This window comes from Thalassophryne amazonica, chromosome 17 (genome assembly GCF_902500255.1).
Source record: "Thalassophryne amazonica chromosome 17, fThaAma1.1, whole genome shotgun sequence".
In the NCBI taxonomy this organism is placed as follows: domain Eukaryota; kingdom Metazoa; phylum Chordata; class Actinopteri; order Batrachoidiformes; family Batrachoididae; genus Thalassophryne; species Thalassophryne amazonica.
In genome coordinates this window covers 10,456,606-10,476,632 of record NC_047119.1, presented here as the reverse complement: position 1 = coordinate 10,476,632, position 20,027 = coordinate 10,456,606, and the positions used below count along the sequence as shown (strand labels likewise).

The 20,027-nt window shown below is 40.4% G+C and overlaps 1 protein-coding gene across 1 annotated transcript in view; it reads left to right on the top strand.

The window, feature by feature from the left end:
• Positions 1–266: 266 nt before the first annotated feature.
• agpat2 (1-acylglycerol-3-phosphate O-acyltransferase 2 (lysophosphatidic acid acyltransferase, beta)) overlaps positions 267–20,027 on the top strand; it is a 31,761-nt gene continuing 12,000 nt past the window's right edge. Inside the window, exons 1-4 of the mRNA XM_034192768.1 lie at positions 267–578; positions 12,160–12,293; positions 16,897–17,072; positions 17,397–17,492. Of these exons, the coding sequence (XP_034048659.1) occupies positions 403–578; positions 12,160–12,293; positions 16,897–17,072; positions 17,397–17,492 (582 nt within the window). The 5' untranslated portion in view covers positions 267–402. The remainder of the gene's footprint in view (positions 579–12,159; positions 12,294–16,896; positions 17,073–17,396; positions 17,493–20,027) is intronic.

Sequence of the window (20,027 nt, the reverse complement as noted above, 5' to 3'; positions counted from 1 at the left end):
AGCCAATGACTGGATTATCACTAATCCAATTGTACACGTGGTGTAATCTGATGTCTAACCGGCTCGATTTAAGGATAATCGTGCAGACAAGGTTCAGATTATGGTGTGAAACCACACATCGTGGATTCTTAACAGAATCAAGTGACTGAAGATATCACGCTGACAACATTTATTCGGTTTAATCCGGGCGCCGTCTATTGACAGGATCGAGTTAACAGATGTTGGGGGGAGGAGACACAAAAACATCCTCACAACAGTGACGATTTGAGTCCACGTCACGGGGCCGTTTAGCAACAGATGAGCGTCGTTGTCGCCTGTGTTCGTGTGTGTCCACGGGAAGACTTGGTGTAATGTGTGTTTTGTCGTCCCAGCCGTGACTTTCCGTGTGGATCGCTGCTCGCCATGGATGTCCTCTGGGTCACACCGCTGCTCCTCATCCCGCTCCTGATGTGGACCAGCAGCACGTTTGTCTTCTATTTCAAAAAGTGCTTTTACGTGGCCTGGATGATGGTGTTGGCCCTGGTTACGATTCCGCTTTGTATAGTGAAAAGCGGCGGCAGGGATATTGAAAACATGAGGTGAGTTTTTGTTTGCGTTCACACATGACAGCTAGCGAGCGTTAGCTCGGCTAGCATAATATTCTCATAACAACGCTGCTAATGTATCATAACGTTGTAACATTAGTTTCAGCCAACAACTGGTGGTGTAACGAAAGTGAGCATGTTGTCTGCTAATTACGAAAAACGGGATTTTGTATCTTTTTTTTTTTTTTTTTTAATGAATACATGAAAATTGGCCCTGTTGATAACAGGCATAAGAAACATGTTAGCAGCAGACGACATGCTAACATGTTTCCAACACAGAAAACCGAGTCACGATGATTTTACTTCACTTCTCCTTTTCCCCCCTAATTTTATTTATTTATTTGGGAGTTCAACATGTGCGTGAAATGTGGGAAGACAAAACATATTCACACAAGTCTATGTAACATTTCGAGGATAAGACTTGCTTCTATATTGTGGTGCCCCAAAAGTAAATAAATAAAGTAAAACAAACAAACAGAAAAGACAAAAACTATCATACCAAATAAGACAAAGAAAACCCATCCGTGCATTTCCAGTAGTATTTTATTTTTATTTATTTTTTATTTTTTTGGCTGCCATCTTTGTTTTGTTTGTTTGTTGGTTTTAATGTATTTATTTGTTTTTAGTGTTTTCTCAGCATTTAGTTCTATAACTGATGGAGATTTTGCTAAAAGGCAGTAACTATCCATACGTAGCCGTCTTCGTACAGTACATAGCATCTCCGATCTCCCTCATTGGTCAATTCTCGAGGTCAGTCATCCGGGCATTTAACCTCGAGGGGCGGGTTTTGTTGGTGAAAACATCGGCGAACCCAAAACAAATACATGTAGTTTGGTCACTTTTCAAAGGGGTCAGACTCGTCAATAAAGTCAATTTAATGTACAGTGGTTCATTTCATGTCAGCTTGGGGTATAAATCTCACCGCTCCGGGCAGTGAGGACTATCAGCTGGCTGTTAGAAGCAAGTTGGAGACAAAAGCAAGCCAGTTGATTTCAGTAGAACAGCATACAGCCTGAGCGAGTTTTCACTGAGCGGCCGGCGACGGAAGTATGAATTCTCGCCTTCGGTTTGGCCACTTCGCTGAAGTGACATTTCGCCGACCTCGAGAATTTGGGTCACGTGATCATGAGGCTGTGTACTTGTACATGTATTTGCTATTGATACACAGATTCCTAAAATACATTAACCACAACCAGGAATCCTAACCCTATCATAATCATACCAATAACCCCGAACCTTAACCACAGCACAGCTGCACTATGTACACATAGAATTTTGGGTTATTAATATGGCTGCCTATGAATAGCCACTTCCTTGCTAAAAAATGCACTTGCTATAGGTCCGGCCTAGAGCCCAACTGACATATTGGTTGGCTGATATGAGTCTTTCACTAACATCGTGGTATTGCCATTATTTTTGCTTTTCTGATGTTTTTCGGTGTGTCAAGTCACTGTCTCTCGCACGTTTTCTTCTGTTTAAAATTAATTTACATGCCAACAGGAAGCAGACTAGTGTTCCCTGTATTGTATGTCACAGCGGAGCTTCCACCTCTGTACAACGGCTTTGCAAACATTGCACTTTGCTGTTTTGTTTTGTGGTGTTTCTATTGTAAAATACAGTGGACATGTTGTGATGAAAAGTTGGTCATCCGCAGTCAGTGCTGCTTAATGCGTGCCTGCTAGCTGGCAGCAAACTGTGGAAGGGATTTCCTGACCAAATGCGTATCTCATTACTCCACGTCTCATTGAGACACGCCGATTTTGGATCGGATCGGCCCCATCCCTACTGTCAACATGGCGACGCCCAAACATGGGCTTCATATCGGCTGTTCCAGGTCTCTAGAGAAACCCTATGAGTGACATCATGCCAGCTTTGTCCAGTGTTTATACAGTCTACAACCAAACATCACGTCTTCATCAGGTAAAACCTTGGTTACTTTCTACTAAACTAATCTTTTATTCTTCTAATCTAAACCATCCAGTTTTGTACAGAAATGACTAACTGAAGAAATGTATTCGTTTAAAGAAACTTAACTTGAATTTGCCGTCATTTGGATAATTTTCTGGTTATCCAAATTCAAGAGGTATATATTTCTTAGTTAAAGTTTTATTGAAATAAACTTTTTGAGGGCAGTGTTTGATCTCTCTGTGGCCTGATTTTTACTGCTTCTTTATCTGTCTGTCTGAAGCAGATCCATCTTCTCTGACACTCCATTCAGATGATTTTCACACACATGAGTAGAAATTTGAGCATTTCAGTTTGCTGATTTGATGCAAGGCATAGAGAGGAAAAACAAATAAAAAGAAATCCATGGATTTTAAACAGGTTCTTCCAGAATCAAAAAGGCAAAAGCATAGAGATTTTGTGAAACTAGTCACGTGTGTAAAACAATGTTTGTTGAAGAACTTACTTCCTGGTTGAGCACTTGGACGCAACATAATATTAGGGGACAGGGACAAATTTATTAACGCTTGCATAACTTATAATAGTCAGAAAAAATGTTTTAAAAAATTCAACAGAACTTCAAAAACAGCTTCAGGTATTCAGATGGCTTTTTTCTGATGGTCAGTATTGTATATCATGTTATCATATACCTATAAATGATACGCCAATATGATTGGATAAAACACTAAAGAATAAATAGCAATACACCCTTTTCGCGGACGGGTAATATTTTTCATACCACCTGAGTAATCAGCCAATCCGGACAGCGGAGCGGTGCCACGACGAGGAGGCGCGGTCAGAGGAACTGTAAAATACTGGTGAGTCACTACTAATCATTTTTTACGTGTCCATCCTTGTAGGTTGATTGTTAAAATTAAATTCGTTAGTTCTAAAAGTCATCATAATTATTTATAGGAAAATGTTCTATTTTTTTTTTCTACTAAGGTTTGAACTTTGAGTGTTTACACAGGAGAGAAAAGTGAGAAAATGTTAATGCCTGTTTGAGAAACGTGTATAAAGTATGTAGTGAGGGGTTTTACAGCCTTAAAACATCTATACGAGGTCTATTAGAAAAGTATCCGACCTTATATGGATTTGAATCACGTGTGAGAGACCTCCAGGTGGACACTGTTCGAAAAATTAATATGGCTTTCAGTCGTGTGAATATCCGATTGTGATTGTGCATGAGCTGGACATGTCCCAACATGTCCTGTAAGCTTCATCACGGCCTTTCTTTGTGCTATGCAGCTCCGCCGCGACGCGTGGTGGAGCCGCTTCTCTTTCCATGACAAAACTCCTGTAACAGTGAAATGTGTCGTTCATTTTTAAACTGGACGCTGTCTTGATCTGGTATGTCATCTGACTAGCACAGGAATTGTGAAAAGACGTGGACATCAGCACTTTATCTGCACATTAAGACAGACGTGCGGAGGAGTTCCGCGCGTCGCGGTGCAGCTGCTCAGCGCAAAGAAACGCCGTGATGAAGCCTCACAGGACATGTTTTGGCATTTCCAGCTCATGCACAATCACAATCGGAAATTCACACAACTGGAAAGCAACCGGAATCCATCTGAAATCCACCTGAAAGCCGTCCTGTGAGACCAACACCGAGGTGGTTTTGTCCCGCGTAATGAACGGCTCTGTGGCGCGTCCCTCTGCTTTTCTTTCCATGAAAAAAAACTCCTGTAACAGTGGAATGTGCCGAAAAAGAACTGATGTCCACATCTTCTGCCTTTTTGTGAAAGTCAGACGAGGTCCTGGATCAACAAAGCCTTCACGTTGGAAATGATCTGGTTGTTTCAGCGGGGTGTGAGCCTGTCGATGGGGGCTGGGAGCGTGCCGCGCTCTCAGGAGTTGTGGGCAGTCCTTAAAGCGGCAGTAACACTCCTTAATCTATAATCCCCATAAAATCGTCCCTGAAAGCCAGATTCATTTTTCGAACGGTGTCCACCTGGAGGTCTCTCACAGATTCTGGAAAAGAAATTGATGCAGCAAAGCTCCAAATCGTTCAGACATTTATTCGCAGTAAAAATCCGCCGAGAGGGTGGACCACACCTCACTCAAAGCCTGCTCACAGGCGAATGACGCAACCGACAGGCATGAAAAAACTCACGCATGCGCACGAGGGTTCAAGCTTGTCTGACGCAATCACACGTGATTCAAATCCATATGGTTTTTTAAAAAAAATAATAAGGTCGGATACTTTTCTAATAGACCTCGTAATAATTGTAAAAAAATAACGCTGACTACTTTGCGGATTTCGCCTGTCGTGGGTTATTTTTAGAATGTAACTCCCGCAATAAACGAGGGACCACTGTATATGATAAAATCGTTATCAAGTTGTTCACCAATGAATATGGCTTTTTACACCCTTCAGAAAACCATACAACATTTACCATTTATAGGTATATGATAAAATCATTATCAAGTTGTTTTACCAGTGAATATGGCTTTTTACACCCTGAAGAAAACCATACACCTTGAGGCCGAAGGCTGAAGGGTGTATGGTTTTCTGAATATTTGGGCGTTTGTTTGCGGTTCTGGCTGAGGGCGCAGCTCCTTGCTTTCATTTTCTGGCGAGTTGCCAGGTCTGCACTGTTAGCTTATAGAGACAAGCTGGACTAAGCTGTTTAATGCTGTTTTTGCACCTTTTTCGACAGTGTGCAACCGTAATAGAACAGCGTCCTGTGGAATAGAGGTGTCAGGATGGATTACTGTACACAAACATCGACATTCTGGTAATTACCTTTTAGAGGCAGATGCCAGATGCCTTGTTCCTCCCGATTAGAGTTGGGTTACTGCATAGTTATGAGGTCCATTGAGTATGCAAAGTGCAGCTTCCCTTCCTCCCTTTGCCTTGATCTGCTGATAGCAGCTCCGTCAGTCACACGTGGACACCGGCTGCCTCAGTGCACTCAGAGTAACAGTTTTGTAGTCATGTTAGCCACAGTGGCGGTGTCACGTTGCCCCAGTGTAGCGATCTGTCAGCTCAAAGGTTATCTAGACCTGTTGACTGAAACAAAGTGACTGAATCAGTGTGTGGTTTTACATGTGGAATGAATAGTTGTTGCAGATGCATTTCCATACGAGCAGCCGCTGACAGTGTTCTAAGTAATCAAAGGCCGTCTACTCTGTAATTAACTGTCACACAAGACTTGAATATCACAGATTACTCAACACTGATGTACTTGACAGCAGCGTTGCACATCAGTGTTGCTTTTGGCCAAGGCAGCAAAAAGAATTCTGTATCTTAAATTGCAAAAGCTTTTTGACAGGATGACATGCAGCACTCTCTACTCACAAGATCTTATTGTTTTGCTGTCTGTGGAAAGAAGGCAAGTGGTTGAATTTACAGCTGTTGTCAAGTGATGTTCGCAAATCTCCGATTACCATTTAATGTTCTTATATTTCATCTTTTGTCTGTTTGTTGGCAGGATGACTCAAACTAATACACGTGGACAAAAAAGTTGGTACCCCTATATTTTATGTACACATTTTAATATATGGTCAGAAATGAATGAAAATAAAGCAATTTTGTTTAATCAAAATATTTTTTAAAAATGACCACTTACTTGGCAACAAGAATAAAACAAAATGCTTTCATAAAATGAAACAACAAATCCTGAAAAAAAATGTTTGCTGGACACAATTATTGGCACCCTTTGAATTTACAGTAAATCATCACTTATCACTCAGTTTTTGAGAACTCTCTACTCCACACAGATATAGAGTGCCATACTGTTTGTATTTCTTCACAATTGATGTAAATAAAGTCCAAGACCTAGCCAACAACTTGGAAATGTTCGTGTGTCTGTCCCCTGACTTGTTTGAAGAAAACTGGCAATAAAACTGATTATTTACATGTATTATACCAAAGTGTTCCATTACTTATTTAACCCATCATCTTGGCTTTTATATTTTTAATTAATTTATGTCAAGTTTTAGAGATTTGCTTTGAGTTTGAGTTTAAGGAAGATAATTTTAGAATTTTTTATTCTTTTTTTTTGTATTTGAAACAGCATAAACAAATTAAAATGTGTGAAATACCAAATGTTCCAGTACTTTTGGAGAGCACTGTAGTTTGCTGTGTTGCAGCAGCATTTTATTTGCTCTTTAGATGCAATTAACAATTTGACTTATGTGGTTGTATCAGAATTTTCTATCATGTCAGCATGAGTCAACATAAAAAAATAACAAAAACAAATATTTATCATTGTTTTGGTGCATTGATGGTTCATTCTTAAGAATTTTCAATCTGTAATTTGCCACTGTAGAGATCACTGTGCACTATTTATTTAACATAAATGAAAGATTTAAATAGACACTTCAGTGATTTAATTTTTTTGTTGTTTTTAGTGATGGCACCATTATATTAACACGTCCTTGACATATGTAACAGAAATAACCCAGATCCTCTAATTTTACTGCAGATTATTAAATCCCCCAATCCCACACATAGATCTGAGGGATGTTATTTTTGAAAAAAATTATACATGCAATTAAATGTGATTCATTTAATCAAGGACCTTGTATTTAATTAGATTTTCAATTCAATTTATTTTATTTATATAGCACCAAATCACAACAAAGTTGCCTCAAGGCGCTTCACACAAGTAAGGTCTAACCTTACCAACCCCTAGAGCAGAGGTCTCAAACTCATGCCAGAAAGGGCAGAGAGGGTGCAGGTTTTCTTTGCAACCACTTACTCCATCAGGTGATTTCACTGATTAACTGATTCCGCCTGCTCAAAGTGATGTTAATCAGTAAAATCACCTGGTGGAGTGGGTGGTTCCAAAGAAAGCCTGTACCCTCTCTTTCTGGCATGAGTTTGAGACCTCTGCCCTAGAGCAAGCACACAGGCAACAGTGGTAAAGAAAAACTCCCTCTGATCCCTCAAGCAGTCCAGACTCAAAGGGGTGACCCTCTGAGATATTAGAATTAGATTTTTTTTTTTTCAGTCACCTGACAGCACTCATTAAAATATGTATGCTGTGCATGCACGTGTAGATGGGTCAAATGGTTTCTCGGTCGCTGCCACTAAACATTATGAGATGGAATGGGACACCTTTGTCATCATGTGCCTACGATATACACCAGGGTTCTCACCAGCAGTTACAAATAATTACTTTTTTAGATGACTCCAAATGCTTTCTCCAGCTCATTCAGCACACGCGAACGGCTCTGCTGGAGCGATCCTCTGTGATTCAGGAAGCGATTAGAGCCATTTTCAACAGACAACTTGCAGAGAAAATTATTAATTTGTTACGAAATAATTATTTTATATGCACAGCGTCCAGTGCAGAGCACGTGGCAGACAGTGGAACAAAGCACGGCATCCACCTGAGAACGGGATCGTCATGACGACATGCATAACTTTGATGCATGCATGTTGTCATCACGATCAGCACAGCTAAGGAATGAGGTCTTGCCAGAAGTGAACGAGTTCAAGTACCTTGGGATCTTGTTCATGAGTGAAGGGACAATGGAGCGTGAGATTGGCCGGCGAATCAGCACAGCAGGGGCGATATTGCATTCTCTCTACTGTTCTGTTGTGATGAAAAGGGAGTTGAGCCAAAAGACGAGACTCTTGATCTACCAGTCAATCTTTGTTTCTACTCTCACCTGTGGTCATGAGGTTGGTACAAATGGTACAAATGGCCAAAATGGGCTTCCTTTGGAAGGTGACTGGTGTCTCCCTTAGAGATAGACTGAGGAGCTCAGAGTAGAGCCGCTGCACCTTCACATTGAAAGGAGCCAGCTGAGGTGGTTCTGATATCTGGTAAGGCACCGCCCTAGGAAGGTGTTACAGGCACACATAGTCCTGGGGACTAGATGGAGACATTATATCTCCACCCTGGCCTGGGAATGCCTCGGGATCCCCACCAGTCAGAGGTGGTTATTGTGGCCCAGGAAAGGGAAGTTTGGGGTCTCCTGTTGTATGCTGCCATCTACTGGAAGTATTGCTGTATGAGTTAATCAGCTGAATGGGCTGCCTTAATCATTATCAGAGAAATTGCCCCTCCAGAGAAATTTTTCAGGAGCCGCCACCGGTCTGCTGAATCGCTTTTGGTGCCAATAAATAATAATGGTAGTAATGACAGAAAGCCAAACAAAACCAGCGGGGTTTCAGCAGTGCTGGTTTAACCACCCGCATGCACGGGTCTAAATTAGACAGGATCCCGTGACAAGACAGAACAGAGGTTTAGTTTTCTCTTTGAATTGCTTGAGCTCAGATTCCATACTCTGGATCCGCTTCTAGCACTCTCACTGTCTTTCTGTCTGCTTGCTTATGTTAAAATATCACCAGGCCTGCAGTTGTGTGACTGATCTTTAAAGCCTACCTACTTGAAGTGCTTTTTCTAAACGAATTCACCATTTTTTTCTGCTGTTCTGATCCTGTGGCCTCAATCCTGTCATGAACAGCCTTCTGTCTGACCTTATGGCTTAGCTTGCTGCTTTAATATTTTTGGGATAATGTCCCAGGGGAACCTTTTGTGTCTCTGCACAGCCCGATTCTGTGAAACCTAATCAGATGCCAATAGCAGAAGAGGAAGTGTGAATGTCATTTATTCTGAGACTGATAATGAAATAATCCGGAGACAAAAATGAGTTTTTTGAGCTGTAAAAACAATCCTCATTGAGGCTTTAATTCTCCTTCAATCTTAATATTGCTGCAACCACAGCTGAGTGATTGCATAACCCATGCTTTTTGCACTTGGCTGAGTGTTATCAGTCACTGTAACACCGTGTTGAAAGATAACCTGAAGACTGTTTCAGTGTAAAGGTTAATTGTCATGCTGTTTGTACCGAGCAAACTGTGCAAACTTCTTTTCATGGGGACCAGACGTGGGCTGATTGCATTAGGGATTGCTACATGATGATGAGTCAAATTACTAGAATAGAAAGCTTGTCCTTTGTGTAGTAATTCTGTCTCTCAGTGGAAGGTACTTTGGGGAATATAATTTTCTATTGTTTAGATCTCAACTTAGCCCATTCTTACTTAAGGTTGGCAACAGTTGCATCAATGCTTTAAAGGAGCACACATTTTTACCTGAGTGATAGAAAGACATACAAAATGCAGCATGTTGTGAAACAGTTTACAATATGCTGTGGCACGTTTTCCTGTCACACTTCTGTCATGTCATCTGCTTGATGTCACGAGTTCAGCAACAGGCGGGGCTTAAGGCCCGGTCACACGGCACTTAATGAAGGGCAACGAAACAAGAAATCTGGACTATTGTTGACTTTCGTTGGCATCATTTAACCTTCGCGTAGCTTCGTTCCTGCAGCTGGCGCTTCATCGGGATTTTTAAACTGTTGAAAAATTTGAACGAATGCCGCCCAAAACCACAATTCATCCGTATTTTGTTTTGCTGTAGTTCTTAGCGGTTTCTTATCGTTTGCTTAATTTTTGTAATGTTAGCATTTAGTTTGACTTTGTTCGACCAGCTGAATGTTTTCACACAGTACAGAAGCCGGTTTGTGAGCGCTTTTGTGGAAGAAAAATGCAGCTTCTCCATGGCAGAGCTGGTGTGTGGGGCTTCATCCAGAGTGAATCAGCTGGAGAGCAGGTGAAGCGCATGTGTGCGCGCGTGTGTGATCAGAAACACCAGGGTTTTGAAAAAAAGGCAGGGAGACCTTCCTTGTGAGTTTAAATGCCAATATTTTCTACTTTTTGGGGGAGTGGCACAGAAAGACTCTGAACTTTGCAATCTGGTGTTCCCAGCCCTAACAGGTAAGCTGTGTGTCCCGCTGTACATCTTCAAACCTGAGTGCCGTTTGCTTTACCATTTTGAGAACAGAGCGCATTTCTACAGTGCAAAAAAAAAAAAAAATTAAGCCAGGAGTGCTGCAGCATGACAGGACACATACATTAAAAGCAAACATACGCAGCTGCAAGCAAATCTATGAACACAAGGACACGCGAAAACGCTGAGTACGTATGCATTTCGGATGTACAGACAGCGATTAGAGTTTTGGTATTTGAGAGATTTGAGAAATATTTGGCGTGTTTACAGTGTGTATAATTTTAGTGGCATATTTAGCGTGTGTGGTTAGTGTGGTGGTATTTTTTATGTAAACATGAGGCGTTTTGAATGAATGTTGAGGATTTTTTTTTTGTTTGTTTTGTTTTTTTGTTTGTTTTTGTGTTTGTTTTTTTGAGCAAGACAGAGAGCGTAGCGTGTCATCAGAGTCTGAACCAGACTGAGGATTCTGATGATGAAGTAGATGATCCCTCTTTTGTTCTGGATGAGGAACTAGAGCAGGTGGATCCACTGATGTGCGCACAGATCTCCACAGTGGGTCAGATCACACTCTTCTGTTTGCAGCTTCTCCTGGACTCAGGCAGTATGAGCCCCGTCCCAGCGCCGAGTCCTGGAACTCAGAGATGCACACTGCTCCAGCAGTGACTCCAGACACGTTTCATTTAAAGCGTCAAGATCAAGATTGGCTTCGGTTTAATTTTGTTCCTCTTTTGTTCCTTTTGCGCTCTTGATTCACAGGCTAATCTGTGATGAAGCTTGTTCGTCCATGTTTTCTCAACAATTTGTGACTTTTTTACTTTTTTCCCTTCATTCAGGAATCGTTGTATGCTGTGTGACCAGGTCATTAGGCAGCTCCTACACACATACACCTTAATCAAATGCAGTACTCCAATCTAATGGTAGCACTGAAGTGGAGTCTGCATGCATAACCATGAACAGATCACTCACCACTTTAGCATGTATGAGTTCTGTGGAATGGTGTGCTTGCGGGGGGCTGGAGCCTATCCCAGCAGTCATATAGCGTGAGGCGGGGTACACCCAGGACAGGACGCCAGTCTCACAGGGCCACAAACACAGTCACACCCACTCGCACACCCACGGACAATTTAAAGATTCCAATCCACCTGACCCGGATGTCTTTGGATGTGGGAGGAAACCAGAGCACCCGGAGGAAATCCACGCAAACACAGGGAGAACATGCAAACTCCACACAGAAAGGCCAGAGGTGGGAATTGAACCCATGAAAATTCAGTAAGGTATATCTTATATATTATATTCCAGTTCTAAAGTGGAACTATGCCAGTATACAAAGGTATATCTAAAAAGGAAGAGTAAAATAGGTGACCTTCTCACTGTGAGGCAACAGTACTAACCACTAAGCCCCCGTGCTGCCCAGGAATTCAGTTCTGTACAAGTTAATTTTGTTTACTGATGTTTCCTGTGGCTTTAGAGTCAAAAGGAAGGTAGCTCCGAATGAGTGATGATCGAGAAGGAAATGAAGTGATTCATATCTGATACCCCCCCTCCCCCAAAAAATACACCTGATTATAAAATTGGATTGTGGATGAGAAAGCCACAGGTCTCATCAGATTTCTCAACTTGTGGAAGGCAGAATGTAAATGAAGGTGCTGGTTTTTGCTTGGAAATTATGAAATCTTGACTAGATTGGTCAGTATCAGGTCTACTGAGGCAAAATCTTAGACATACAGGTTTAAATATGCATTATTGTGAGGTTTGTTGAGCCTTGGTTTGGAATCGTAAGGTTTTTCCGTATCTGCACCGAGGACTCTTCTAATAGTTCAAAAAAGTACCTATGAGCAATGATTCAATGTTTTAATGAGCATTTTTTAACCCTTTCTTTTTAGGATTGTCCGTTTCATGGTTCGTCATGTCAAATATTTCTTGGGGCTTCGATTCGAAGTGAGCGGTTGGGAGCATCTGCAGACAGAGGGACCCTATGTCATCATCTCCAACCACCAGAGCTCTCTGGATGTTTTGGGTGGGTATAATAGTGCCTTTATGTGTGAGTATGACTTTAGCACATCACTGCATTATTTGGTTTGACATCAAATATTGTGTCTGCATAATATCAAGTATTTCGGAAATGCAGCCTGTTGAATAGGGTTGGCTGATGCTTGCTTCATTTATAAATCATGATGTAGTAAAACATCATGATGGACAATGAAACCCTGAGGTTCTTTGTACATACTTTGGAGGAGTGTACTTCATACTCTGTCTATAAATTAAATAATAATGCATTACAGTGAGGAAAATAAGTATTCGAACACCCTGTGTTTTTGCAAGTCCTCCCACTTGGAAATCATGGAGGGGTCTGAAAGTTTCATCATAGGTGCATGTCCACTGTGAGAGACATAATCTAAAAAAATCAGGAAATCACAATTGATATATATATATATATATTTTTTTATTATTATTATTATTATTATTATTATACTGCAAATACGTATTTCAACACCTGTGAAAATCAATGTTAATATTTGGTACAGTAGCCTTTGTTTGCAATTACAGAGGTCAAACATTTCCTGTAGTTTCTCACCAGGTTTGCACACACTGCAGCAGGGATTTTGGCCCATTCCTCCACACAGATCTTGTCTAGATCAACAAGGTTACTGGGCTGTCACTGAGAAACACGGACTTTGAGCTCCCGCCAAAGATTTTCTATTGGGTTTAGGTCTAGAGACTGGCTAGGCCACTCCAGAACCTTGATATGCTTCTTACGGAGCCACTCCTTGGTTATCCTGGCTGTGTGCTTCGGGTTATTTTCATGTTGGAAGACCCATCCACGACCCATCTTCAGTGCTCTAACTGAGGGAAGGAGGTTGTTCCCCAAAATCTCGCAATACATGGCCCCTGTCATCCTCTAATTAATACAGTGCAGTCGTCCTGTCCCATGTGCAGAAAAACACCCCCAAAGCATGATGCTTCCACTCCCATGCTTCACAGTAGGGGCGGTGTTTTTGGGATGGTACTCAGCATTCTTCTTCCTTCAAACACGACGAGTGGAATTAAGACCAAAAAGTTCTATTTTGGTCTCATCTGACCACATAACTTTCTTCCATGACTCCTCTGGATCATCCAAATGGTCATGGGCAAACTTAAGACGGGCCTGGACGTGTGCTGATTTAAGCAGGGGAACCTTCCGTGCCATGCATGATTTTAACCCATGACGTCTTAGTGTATTACCCACAGTAACCTCGGAAACAGTGGTGCCAGCTCTCTTCAGGTCATTGACCAGCTTCTCTCGTGCAGTTCTGGGCTGATTCCTCACCTTTCTTAGGATCATTGATACGCCACGAGGTGGGATCTTGCATGGAGCCCCAGTCCGAGGGAGATTGACAGTCATGTTTAGCTTCTTCCATTTTATAATAATTGCTCCAACATTTGATCTTTTTTCACCAAGCTGCTTGGCAATTGCCCTGTAGCCCTTTCCAGCCTTGTGGAGGTCTACAATTTTGTCTCTGGTGTCTTTGGACAACTTTTTGGTCTTAGCCATGTTAGTAGTTGGAGTTTTACTGATGTACCTCAAATAGGTGCTTCTAATTTGGAATAATAAGTGGAGTGGAGGTGGACTTGTTAGAGGCGGACTAACAGGTCTTTGAGGGCCAGAATTTCTGCTGATTGGCAGGTGTTCAAATACTTATTTGCAGCAGTAATATGCAAACAAATTATTAAAAAATCATACATTATGATTTCCAGATTTATTTATTTATTTATTTTGGATTATGTCTCTCACAGTGGACATGCACCTAAGATGAAAATTTCAGATCGCACCATGATTTCTAAGTGGGAGAACTTGCAAAATCGCAAGGTGTTCAAATACTTATTTTCCTCACTGTATGTGCTACTTATTCTTTATGGTTAATTTATGGTTAATTTACCCAAATGAGCCATTCTACTGCAGCTGACATTTTACAAAGCAACTGTTTCCTAGTGGTGTCCTCAGCAGCTGATACCACCTCCTCCCCCATTTGGCAACCTGTTCACAGTTACCCTGTTCATGCTTTCTTGTTCATTTTGTTGCCTTCATGCACATTTCTTACTGCCATCTGTGCCTTGTGGAAGAGCGTAAAGTGATGTCACAATGACAAAAACGTATTGTAGCAGAGTGCAGCTTACAACTCAACAATCAAGACAGCGTAATATGAAATGATGGTGTGTTTCAATAGTCATACGTTATATGTTTTCATGTGACACAGTCCTAGATTCCACACTTCTGACTTTCTGACAGTCAGGATTCAGTAATATTGAAGAGTTTTGTTTTGGCACAGAAGATTCTGAGACACTACTGTATGTGGATCAGTAGGAAATACATTATGCTGGGGTGAGATAATGGCTGTATAAACTTACTGGATCACAGTTTTGTTATGAGAAAGGTTGGTAGTTTTTGAAAATGTTGAAATATTATATGCCAGTATGAAGTCCTTGACATGCACCATCACTTCTTGGAAGGTGTCCCAGTTTTGGTTTTCCTGATCTTATCTTACATTTGCCTGCATTCTTTCCTGATGTCTCCTCAGTTTTCAGTCCTGCATCTGTGTTGAGGTCACTAATTTAGAAGTATTTTCTTACCGTGTGTGTGTTGGTGTTAGTGCACTTGAGCGATATGGGCAGCATTGAAGCCAGAATTGTAACAGCAGGGGGAGAACTTAGCATCTAATTAGCGCAGCGAAAATTCAACATGAGCCTCAATTGGCGTACTAGTTACCATGCCAACTGCTACACCCTGCATTTATAATCACTCATGCTGGAGCTGATGTTCCAAGATGGGAAAGGACTTTGGCTCATTCATGCCAGGAGTTATGCCTCGTTTTCTCATGGTCTTTCTGTTTTAGGTTTGGTCTTTGCTTCGTTTCTCAGGCTAGTATAAGTACATCTGCTGTTCTACTGTTTTTTAGCCTTTAGTTTTGTGAATGTTGACTGCTTTTGCCCCTACTGTTCTGTCTTGTGCACCAAGTGCTACTGCGCCAATCGGTGAATGCGGAAATAGAAAGTGATAAGATGCTCAAGCTTGCAGACTTTTTTGTTGAATATGTCTCCAGTGTTGGTTAATCCACACTCAGTGTAGCAGTAAATCTTGAACATCCGTCTCCTCTTCCTAACGCCATCCATTGGTGTGTCCTTGCAGGTCTCACACACTAGGTGTGAGATGTGAATAATTCTTTCAATGCCATTTTGTGCTGCATGCAACTAGATCACACCAGATAGGCCTCGGGGAAAACCTTTCATAGATAAGTGATAAGATTTCCAGTGTATTTAATATGACAAGAACTTGAATAAGTCCAAGTCCAGTTTCAAAAAGAAACTTAAAGAAGTAGTCATACGTAAAGAAATTATGCTTAGTCCAGCTGGCAAGGATACTTATTTTCATATGAGATCTAGTTTTTCTTTATGCAGATCTTCCTCGGCCATAATTATATATTTTTGTATAAATACATATTTTGGTGTTAATATATATTTTTGTGTACCTCTGTTTTTATACCTTGATGTCAAACCAGATCTCTCTGGGGTTATACACCTCTTGAATGAGGGGCTATTTGTATTTGAGATTGTATTTATTTCTTTTCTCTCGTTTTTTGGGACATGTAATGATATACACCGAAACTTGTTTTCTTATTGCTCTGATTGAATTGTACAAATTTTGTGTCGTCTTGTCTGTGTTATGTGGATCCCAGGAAGAATAGTCTTCACTATGGTGACGACTAATGGGGATTCTGTTCACAATAAACAATAAACTTGCTCCTACTTTTTTAGTGTTGGCCATTAATGTGTTTCTGTGGACAAATTCATGAATTATTTCAGAAACTCAGATTGTTTGAGAGTAGAAAATGTATACTTGCATTTTCTTTTTGTGTGGTGTAATATTTGCTGTGATTCATTTATGAAATAAAGAATAGGTTGATAAAATAGTTTTTCTAATTATATTTATGATTTGTCTGGCACTATTTGTCATGAGCCACACATGCTGTGAAATAAAAACTAATCTTTTGTTGTATGTTTAGCAAAGAATTAGAGGTACAGTTAATAGTACAAGTGAATAAACATTTAAATATATTTAAGTAAATTGTTACCTTGTCATTAATTATCTTAGCCAAACTTTCAGTAGAAATGGGAAGAATAGTATAACTGTTGGGGGTTGAGGGTAAAACTGACAGGAAATTGGAAGCATAAAAAAGTAAACATAAAAAGGTAGTGTAACATAAGAAATGGCTTAAGAAGAATGACATTTAGAAAAATTTTGAAGACTGCAATTGTAAAATACATTTGTAATTTAACAATTACATTAAAGTATTTTTTTAAGTTCGTGATTGTAAAACATACCAGAATTTAAAAATATTTTTTAAAAAGTATATATATTTTTAAATTGTTCATTTTGTATTTCACTGCATCTTATTACAGACTGAATATGGTTTTTCTGTGTCAGTGCATTTGCATGTTTCACAGAGTCATAGTATTATTGAAGCACCACTATAACCCGTTTTGTGGCTGGGTTGGACTTGTTGATGTTATTAAGACAGGTTAAATGTAGAGGACAGATTTTGTTTTTATGCACAATGACTGTAAAGGCCCTTTCTCTTTCTTAGGCATGATGGAGATCTTACCAGACCGTTGCACTATGATTGCCAAAAAGGAGCTGGTCTATGCCGGTACAGTCGGTCTCATTTGCTGGCTGGGTGGCATTGTCTTTATCAATCGCAAGAAGACAAGCGATGCCAAGAGTGTCATGGCTGATGCTGCAAAAACTATGTTGGATGACCAGGTACTATAAACTGCCTGTGTTACTGCAAACAGTTTTTGTTTTTTTTTTCCCTCTCTCTTCCTTTCCAGAGGTCCACCCACAAGAAATGTGACATTTATAGACTGAATGTCAAGGCATTGGGGTAGTCTCCTGCCAGTGGCTGCTTTAGAGCGTCACAGCCAGTGTACACTGGTGTAACTTGTTGCCCTCTGAATACGAGTAGAACAGGGTGATTGAGGCCATCTCTAGGATTGGGGTTAATGACCCCTGTTTTAGGTAATCATTCATTTCAGATGGTTAAAAATGTGGTTCCTCCATTTAACACTTAACATTGGTTCCCCACAGATTCGGCTCTGGGTGTTTCCAGAGGGTACACGGAACCAGAAAGGTGACCTCCTGCCCTTCAAAAAGGGAGCCTTCCACCTAGCAGTGCAGGCGCAGGTGGGTTATTTTTCTGTACGCTCCTGAAATTTGATTTTATACTTTTGTAGTCTCTGTAATACGACCATGATCCAATTGAACCTGGAAGCTCAGATTTACGAACTCTCATATGCATCTCAACCTCTTCATTTCCTTAATTTTGCTCAGAAATAAGATGTTACATTGCTGCAATCTCTTGGCCATCTTTGGAATGTGTCTAAGACAACTAGGGCACAAGTCAGACTGGAAGAAGATGGCAAGGGTTCATATTAACCATGACCTGTGACCACATAGTTGCCAAATGACACCGTGTAGTTGTCCTCCTGAGGAAACCATGATTGTAGCCTTCACAGGTGCAGCATCACCTAAGTTACACCAACATCACAATTTGTGAAAAAAGTTAGTGTATGACTGTCTACATTACAGTTACATCACCCAAAAATGGCAGTGACTTGAATTAACTTCAGTTTAAATAAGTTATGTTGAAGTAGAATGGATTTACATAAAATGGCCTTTTCTGAATTGTTTTTTCAAAGGGCTACATTTGGGCTGCCAAAAATAGACAATGTCTGTTATATTTAAGGGTTTAGTGGTCTGTGGGTGCAACACATCAAAACATTAGTATCAATCCATGAGATGGAATGTTCACCAGGGATCTCTCTTGATCCCTCACCATATTGCATATGGTGAATGAATACATGATGTGGTGAGCCGTGTTTGCATGTTAATCACCACAATGATGAATATTCTTTAAAAAAAAAACGCTTGTTTCAGGAAGTTACTTTTGTGGTGGCGAGCGGCTGCATCGAAACAGAAAAGAGACCCGACATCAAAACAGACACGCACACAGGCTTGTGCAACTTGAGCCATTCTCATGTGCATAAAATGTTCTGTGTGCTTCCACTGACAGAACAGCATAGTTATTGATCAGTTGGCTTGAATACCATCTGTTAGACCAACTAAATGTTGCAAATTTATTTATTTGTAAGTACAAGAGCACACGCTCAGTTATGTGGGTGAGTTTGTGCGCGGTGGAACACATGGGTGGATGTTGTCTGCATCGACTGTGTCAGATGGAGCACTTTTACCCACTGTGTAGTGTGTGTGAAACTGCAAATATATTCCAGTGAATTCCTCACAAATCTCAGAGTTTGTTAAAATACTTACCAAAAGGTGCATCACACCTGTGAATAAAGTGTAGGAATGATTAAACCCAATTAGTAAGGAGAATCTGGGCGGATTAAAGTGCAGGTTTGCCTAGGCTGAAGGCCAGTGGCTCAAAGTCACACAGGGTCCCCTCATTAATGTCCACCAAAAAGTTTTGGAAAACACAAGTGGCACCCAATGTAACACACAAAAAAAGAAGATACCGTGCGTCCAGAAAGTATTCACAGCGCTACACTTTTTCCCCATTTTTTGTTACAACCTTTTTCCAAAATGGATGAAATTCATTTTTTTTCCCAAAAGTCTACACACAATACCCCATAATGACCCCATATACTCTGTTGCATTTGGCTGTATTTCCAAAAACTAGAACCCTAATTGAATAATACGCAAAAGATCTTTTGGATCTTTTTTTCCCTTTTTTGTTTGTTTTTTACTTTTTGAAAAGCCATCCAAATGCAACATAATATAAAACAACAATATGAAAAATTTCAATGTTAGTCACGGGTGAATTTTTTTGATCAAATACAAAAAAGCAAAGAAACATTGATTTTCATTGCTTTCTAGCAAAACCTCATCAGAATATGATACAGGACTATGGGGTTGCAAAAAGGTTGTATCCTGTGCATGGAAGCATTTGTGTTCATGTTTCTTATCCTAATAGAATGGAGGGCTTTGATTGTGGACACATGGGGGCGCTAGCAGCTTTACATGTGTGACTGCATGGACCAGGCTGTGTGTGTACAGATGTGAGCATGTGGAGACGATACTGAGTCAGTGAACTGTGTATGCGTGCTTTAAAACAAACAAAATACTTCATATAATTACAAAAAATGTCCATGAACACTTTGAGTGTGATATTTACATTTAGCTTTTATTTTAAATTATTGTGTAGTTTTGTTCAATGTCACTGCTTCTCTAAGTACTCAGACCAGAAATATTCCTCTGCCAGTGTTTATTTTCATACACTGTAACATAACACCAATTCATTCTGTAATTTACAAGTTAAGAATCAGTTCCATCTCATAACGCCACACAATTCACTTCAAATTGCTTTATTACTTCTGCTTACGAGGTTCTGTTTTCCACAGTTTAATTTAGTCACCATGGTTACGTAAATATACAGACGTATTGACATCAAACTCAGTTAATGGGTGGAGGTGTGGATGAAGGATGAGCCATTATAATTTAGTGCTGATAAGGTTATACACACACACACACACTGTTAACGGTGCAGAACAGAACATTTTTCACCACGTCTGCTATTTTCTAATGAAATATGTCTGGCCAAAAAACCAAAAAGCAATAATTGGAGGATCTGTTCTGAATTGACGGTCATACACTCAGAGCACCCGTTGAGGTGAGCAGTGATAGATATGACATTAAGTGCTC